The following is a 7,977-nucleotide window of genomic DNA, read 5'->3' as shown; positions in this document are numbered from 1 at the left end:
CTAGAAAATGTTCTAGAACATGAAAATGTAACAGGAACATGACAATTTTATACCATAATATTGAATTGTCTTTGCTTACACTGACCAGAAGCTGTCATGATCTGGGTGTTGTTGGCATCCTCCTCTTGCTCATAAACAAGAGAGGAAACAGCCTTCCCACCCTCTCGGGTTCCCAGGAAAGGTCCACAAACCTCAGTATCTGTGGCTGATCACCAGCCTGGCCCTGTACAATAGGAACTTGTTTTACTGAGTGAACCAAGGATTTTAGATTTTAACTGAAAGGCTAAAATAGGTGAAAGACTCATGATTGAATGATTTCTATGCTCTTATGTATAAAGTGACTACACTAAAAACCTTAATTTTTTTCTGTTTTTGGCATAACTGGGGATTGTACTCTGGTCCTTGTGCTTGCCAAGGAAGCACTTATTCTACTGAGCCATCTCCCCTGCCCCCTTAAAAACCTTTATTAATAACAATAATCACACACTCAGAGTTTTACCTTTGAAATTTTGAGGCTCTGTGTGTCTTTCTGTCCAAGTACAGCTGCATTTTTGCTGCTGCCTGGAGGTAGGTTCACGTTTCCATCCATGTCTGAAACTTCCAGAAGATCACTAGAATGAAGTCTTATAGCTCCTTTCTTTGTCCAAAGATTTAGCGCTCAAATTATATCTTGTGAGTGAATCCACAGTTGAAGATTATTGACAACTGAGTGAATGGCGGTGCACTCCCAGGTGAGTCTCAAAGTTCTTGTCTACTAAAACAGCAAATTACTGAAAGCAGATAGTAAGTCCTAAGTATACGTAGGAGGGATTACAATATTGAAATTCCAGGTAAATTTGTCTTGATATTGAGGTAATTATCATGGGGCATAAATCCTTTAATATCTAATTATCTATATATGTACATGACATGGATATAGATACAGTTATGCAAATGCATGTCAAGATGTTTGTGTGTAGATGTATGTGTCTACACTATGGCTTCACGTTCACAGAAGACAGTGAAGACATGTTCTTCCTCTTCTCATCTTGGGCCTTTGGGGAAGCATCTGCCTCACTACCTGTTGCATTCACTGTGGTACTTGGAGCACCGTGCTGAACACAAAGCATGGCTGTATGCGAGAAGCGGTGGCTGATTCACTGAGCAGGCGCAGTCCAACACGAGATAAAGACGATAAAACTAAGTCTATTCACTGTGGATGAATTCAAAAATTTGGGAAGTTTGGATCAGAGATTTAGAATTGCTTACCATCAATTCTAAAAATTAATAAATTAGGGAGTAGATAATTGAATGTTAAAGAAATAAAACTTAAACAAATGTACCTGAAGTAACTATTGTCAATCTTACCTAATAGGAAGTCACAATTTTTCATTTCTGTTGCTGTATGCTATTCTTGCATGTTATTACTAATTTACTGAGGTGGGGTATTTATGAGTACAGTGGGAGAATACCTAAAAGGGAAATTGAAGACCCTGGAAATTCTTTGAAGGATTTATTACATACTGCATGTACAATGCTTGATAGGTTCTCTTACACATGAACCAAGAGACAGTAGTCACGCATCAGACTTTGAATAATAATGTTTAGTATTCAGAGAAAACTGAGAATAGTCCTAGCTCAGAAAATTCTGGACTAGGACAAACTACAGTGAACTAGTTAAAGAGGATTGTGGCTAGTGCTGCTTCACTTTTGTCCCCAGCCTCATTCAGCGAAGTCCCATCTAGCACAGAGAAAATGCATCCTTAGATAGCAACAGTCATGCAATTAATCCAGTTACCATGGATGGGGGTGATTCCTTCTAGGTTCTGTGGACTTTTTAGAGCAAAAACAAAACACGTATGTATCAAATATTTATGAGAAAGGGAAAAAACTTTGGCTATTTCCAAATTCATATCAGAATATTAAATGATTTTAAAAAGAGGAATATAAAGTATAATAATGGAGAATTTGAAGCATAGTCTTTTTAAACAATGACAAATCAATAATGATAATAATTTACCTTTTGGGGCTGGAGAGATGGCTCAGTGGTCTAAAGCACCTACTTAGAACAAGCTTAGCAAAAGCATCAGGGACCGCGGTTCAATCCCCCAGCACCACATGCCAGCCAGCCCGCCCCCTGGTGGGCTGAGCTGGCCTCTCTCTCTCTCTCTCTCTCTCTCTCTCTCTCTCTCTCTCTCTCTCTCTCTCTCTCTCAAATAAATAAATAAATAAATAAAAATTAAAAAAAAATAGGACTGGAATTTCTTCAACATGAATAACAATAAAAACCTTATAAAAAAATAATTTACCTTTTAATGTGTTTGTAAATTTCCTTTAATAAATTGGAAAGACAATTTGCACTGGATTTTAATGGGCATTTTTAAGAACCTGTTTCATAATTTTTTTATGTATTTAGTACAGGGTCCACAGGGTCTCACTACACAGATAGGACTCATAGTATTTTCATCCTCCCAACCCCTAGGATTGCAGGCATGCGCCACCACGCCCAGTCTCAGATGCTGTCTCAGCATGCTCTGGGGGCATGGCCAGCAGGGTAAGCTGGGGATCAAATCCCCAGTCCATGTGTCAACCTAAGTAAGCGCTTTAGTCTGCTGAGCTATATGGCCAGCCCCCAGTTTTGTAATTCTTAACACCACTTTCTTGGAAGTTTTCTGAGATTTCCTATACAACATATTATTTAATAATGTCCTTAATAATTTTAGGATTTCTGAAGGGATTTCTAATTGATATCTCTGTGTGTCCAGGATCTCTTCTACCTCAGTGCCATCATAGATTTTTCATGCAATGAATATTGTATCTAATTCTCTGTCTAATCTACAATGTACAATCTTCTAGGAGTTAGTGACCGCTGAAGATGTGATCCTAGAGTTCACCCCTGAGGAGTGGGCCCTACTAGACACATCCCAGAAGAAGCTGTACAGAGATGTGATGCTGGAAAACATCAATCATCTAATATCTCTTGGTAGGTCTCTCTATCAATGTATCTTCAATCATATGAAAAATCAAACATCAGTTTTGTAGAATATCCACCACATAGCCCACTCAATATTTGTCCTGATTCATTCACAGACTTTAAAGTGTGAAGAGTTCTTGTGTATCTTATTTAAAGTTACAAAAAATCTTTAAGATAATCTTATTTATTCTTTATTACTAGAAAAGCATCATCAAAGAGATCAAATCTGGGAAATAAATAATTTTTACTTATAAGTACATTTTATATCACAAAAACTATTATTTTCTATTCAGTGGGATTAGGGTAGAGCCAGATATGAAAATAAAAAGAACTGTGAGTATTCCTGAAGAATTTCATTTTCATTTTATTTAAACTCTATTCATTGAACTCTATAGATATTGTCTTTATTATTTTTTGAAATATTGTTAATTCCACATGCTCTTTATTTTTTTTTAAATTTATTTATTTATGTGGGGGGGGTGTGGGTGTCCAGCTCAGCCCACCAGGGGGCGGGGCTGGCTGGCATGTGGTGCTGGGGGATTGAACCGCGGTCCCTGTGCTTTGCTAAGCTTGTTCTAAGTAGGTGCTTTAGAACACTGAGCCATCTCACCAGCCCAAGGACTTTTTTGTTGTTGTTGTTCCTCACATGCCTTCAGGGCACGTTTGGCCAGCGGGAGAGTTGTGAGGTTCGAACTCCAGCCACCTGAGGCTGACAGCTTTGTGGAAGCAGCCACTTAAAGGACTGAGCTAGGCCCAGGCTCCTCCACATGCTCTTTAAAAAATAAAAATAAGTGAAGTATCCTCACAGGCCATACTCCTCTGGCACACATTCTCCATGCCCTCTGAACCTAGAAAAACATGTTTACCATTTTACTTCAGATAGATTTCCTCCATTTAGTCTATAAATTTATGCAGAGTGTCACCCTAAAACTCGATCAAAATTGTGATTGTCACAGAATTATTAATAATGTATTTGTGTTTATATATTTTGGATATTAATACTCTACATTCAGTGTTGTTGTCAAAGTATTTGTACAATTCTGCAATCTATTTTTTCATTCTTTTGACTATATATTTGCTGTGCAGTGTTTTTTCTCTTTGATGTCATCCAATTTTTTATCATTTCATTGTTTTTTATTTTATTTTATTGAGAAACAAATATCAGTGAGACAGTTTCAAAGCTGATTAATAGAACATTTTCAATAACTAATACATTGTACATTGTTATTTTCTTAGTGGCATAGCACAAGAAGAAGACAGGATATCCTGTCCAACCACTATTACTATAAATTTTTCTTCCCATTGAATTAAGTGAAAGTAGCTGTATATCTATCTAACTATTCTGTATATAAAAATACAAAATAGTCTTTCCTTTGCATCCCCTTTTTTTGTTTAGTACTGTCCGAGATGGATACTCTTATTCTTATATTATAAGTGCTTGAATTCAGAAAAACAATCTAACACAGTCCAGCAGTCCACAATAGTAGCGGGCTGTCTGCAGAAGTTGTTGACTAGAGCCTTTTACAGCTCAGCATATTAATATGGCTTTACTTTATATCCCTTGTTTTTATACTTTTCTGCTGGATGGTTAAGACCAAGATAAAGCAAGAACTATATAACAAGAAGTGTAACTTTTGTATCTGATGAGGTCAGTCAAGTCCTCTCAGGATTTATCCTGTAACCCTGTACTGCAGTTTGTAGATCCTTTGTCAGTGTCAGCCATGTGGATGTGTCACAGCCATTGCTTGGCCAGTTTGCTCTCTCTGAAAGCCTGAGAGAATGTTTTCTTTCCATGTGACTCTCCTTAGGCACACCATACATCATTGATCACATTCTTCTGTAACTCCATAATCTCTTTGATCAGAAAATTTGGGACACAACTGAGTTACATGATGTTACAGTACAGGTTGTCCTAAGTCCTCAGTCTTCACAGACCTTGAAAGGCTAAGGCCAAAATGTTGGCCAACCTTGCAACCCTTCCTGTTTTTCTCCAATATTTGGTCTGCAAGCTTAGGTTTTTAACCCTCCAGAAGAGAAGTTTATTATTACCCTACAACATATGTGGTTTGGTTTACCCTAACTATCTGTTTAAATATCAAACATCTTAAGCATAATGTGGAGCAGGTATTTTCAATCAAGTATTGATGCGTTGAACTTTAAGTCCTTAAGGAATATGAAGAAAAAAATTAGAAGATAGGAATAAACACATATTTTTACACAGAAATTTAGAAATCTAACCATATACAGCATTGTAGCAGGATAGTCCTGTGATTTTTTTTTTCTTTTTCTGGTGTCTTTTTTTTCATTTTTACCCATTTAAAAAAAACTTTTACTTGTGAGACATTTTGGTAATAATTGGTATGTTGTGACAAGAATTATGTATTTAGAAGACTAGAATGACAGGTATTCCAAGCGTGATCCTTCTGTTACACATTGCTATCTTCAATGCAGTTGCTTGGTTCACAGGTATCAGCATATGTAGTTAGTCAGGTTGAGAATCCTACAAATTAATTGCTAGTCTCAAAAACCTGCTGATGTTTCTCAGGATCATTGCCTTGCCCATCTTGTGCATATAAACATATGGCTTCATCCCTGTCCTGTTTCCCAGCTTTTCTCCTTGCCCTCTCCTCATTGTCCAATCCTCAAGTTCTCACTTTCCTTTTAGTTGTGTTATACCTTTCTATTTGTATTTCTTCTTTTGATTTCTTATACTAGGGAGACTATATGATGTTTACACATGTGGGTCTGGTTTATTTCACTTATGAGAATATCTTTAAGTGGCATCCACTTAGCTATAAATACTTCAAGTTTATCATTCTTTATAGCTGAGTAATAGTCCTTTATATAAAAATACCACATCTTTTTCAACCATTCCTCATGTGATGGGCATCTTGGTTGTTTCCAAGATTTAGCTATCACACATTGTGCTGCTATAAACATAGACACACATATATCACTATGATATGATGTTTTCAGTTCCTCCGGGAAAATTCCCAGTAGGGGGAGAGCTGGCTTGAATGGGATTTCCCGTCCTGGTTTCTTAAGAAATCTCCACACTGATTTCCATAATGGTTGCACGAGTGTGTCTACATTCCCACCAGCAGTGGAGAAGGGTTCCCTTTCCCCCACAGCCTCTCCAATATTTGTTGTTGCTTGATTTGTTTATGATAGCCATTCTTTCTGGGGTGAGATGGTATTTCAGTGTTGTTTTAATTTGCATTTCATGGATGGTTAGTGATGTGGAGCATTTTTTCATATATTTATTCACTTCTTTAATTTTGTTCTCTGAGAAGTGTGTGTTCATCTCAGATGCCCATTTCTGGATTGGGTCTTTAAATTGAGGGGCCATGATGTATTCTAATTCTTTGTAAATTCTGGAGAGCAGACTTTTGTCTGAGTGCTTATGAATTAAGGCTTTTTGAAATTTGCGGGTTGTCTTTTCACTTTGCTGGTAATTTCTTTTCACATGCAAAATCTTCTCAATAAGTGTTGTCCCAGTTGTCAATTCTTTCAAGTGTTACCAATGTGATTTGGTTTTTGTTCATAAACTCTTTGCATACCCCTATGTCTTCAAGAGTTCCTCCTACATTCTCTTCCAGGAGATTCAATGTTTGTGTTTAAATATTTAGATCTTTAATCCATTTTGACCTTAGCTTAGTGCATGGCAATAGACCTGGATCAAGTTTTAGTTTTTGGCATGTAGAGAGCCAGTTTTTTCCAGCACCATTTGTTAAAGAGGCTATCTTTCTTCCAGTAAGTGTGTTTGGCCCCTTTGTCGAAGATAAGGTGGCTGAGTGTATTTGTAGAGGCCTCTGCATCTTCTAATCTATTCCATTGATCCTCAGGTCTATTTTGTTGCCAATACCATGTTGATTTTATCACAGTAGCTTCGTAGCATAATTTCAAGTCTGGAATTGTAATGGCTCCTGCCTTGCCTTTGATGCCCAGGATTGCCTTTGCTATTCTCAGTCTTTTCTGGTTCTAAATAAATTTTAGGAACAATTTCTCTAGGTCTGGGAGATATATTGGTGGCAGTTCGATAGGAATTGCGTTAAGTCTGTACAATATCTTTAGGAGTATGGCCATCTTCATGATGTTGGTTCTTCCTATCCAGGAGCAGGGAATATCTTTCCATTTTCTGAAATCCTCTATGATCTCTTTTTTCACAATACTGTAATTTTCCATGAAAAGATCTTTGACTGCTTTGGTTAAGTGAATTCAAAGGTATTTCATTTTCCATGGTGCTATTGTAAGAAAGTACTGTTTCTCTAATTTCCCTATCAGTGTGTTTGTTATCTGTGTAGAGGAATGCTACTGACTTTTGAATATTGACTTTGTATCCTGCTATGCTACTGAATTTGTGTATCATTTCTATTAGCTTCTTTGTAGAGTTTTGTGTGTCTTCCAAATATCGTGTCATCTTCAAATAATGATAATTTAACTTCTTTTTTACCTATTCTTATTCCTTCTGTTTTTCCTTCTTGTCTAATGGCTCTAGCCAGTGATTTCAAAAGTATATTGCATAGGAGGGGTGATAGAGGATATCTTTGTCTTCTCCCAGATCTGAGAGTAAGAGATTTCAGTTTTTCCCCATTTAGAATTGTGTTAGCCGTTGGGTTGTCATAGGTGGCTTTTATCAAATTGAAGTAGAGGCCTTCTATTCCAATTTTCTGCAGGACTTGGAACATGAATGAGTATTGGACTTTGTCAAAAGCTTTTTCTGCATCAATTGAGATGATCATGTGGTTTTTAGATTTTGCTCTATTAATATAGTGTATTACATTTATAGATTTTTCTAATATTGAATCATCCTTGCATCTCTGGGATGAGTCCTACCTGGTTGTGGTGTATGATCTTCTTGATGATTTGCTGTATTCTATTTGTTAGGATTTTATTGAGGATTTTTGCATCTATGTTCTAGAGGGAGAATGACCTGTAGTTCTCTTTTTTAGTTGTGTGTTTCCCTGGTTTTGGAGTCCGTATAATACCTGCCTCGAGGAATGATTTTGAAAGGACTGCTTCCT

At 36.9% G+C, this 7,977-nt stretch overlaps 1 protein-coding gene across 1 annotated transcript in view; it reads left to right on the top strand.

Annotated features, from left to right (window-relative positions):
• Nucleotides 1–713: 713 nt before the first annotated feature.
• The window catches only part of LOC101563992 (zinc finger protein 596-like), an 18,160-nt gene continuing 10,896 nt past the window's right edge, over nucleotides 714–7,977 (top strand). The window contains exons 1-2 of the mRNA XM_012517214.1: nucleotides 714–731; nucleotides 2,836–2,962. Coding sequence (XP_012372668.1) covers nucleotides 714–731; nucleotides 2,836–2,962 — 145 coding nt within the window. The remainder of the gene's footprint in view (nucleotides 732–2,835; nucleotides 2,963–7,977) is intronic.

The sequence above is a fragment of the Octodon degus genome, unplaced genomic scaffold (genome assembly GCF_000260255.1).
Source record: "Octodon degus isolate 3935 unplaced genomic scaffold, OctDeg1.0 scaffold00155, whole genome shotgun sequence".
Taxonomy (NCBI): domain Eukaryota; kingdom Metazoa; phylum Chordata; class Mammalia; order Rodentia; family Octodontidae; genus Octodon; species Octodon degus.
The sequence above is the reverse complement of the archived record's forward strand: the minus strand, read 5'-3'. Positions and strand labels throughout refer to the sequence as shown.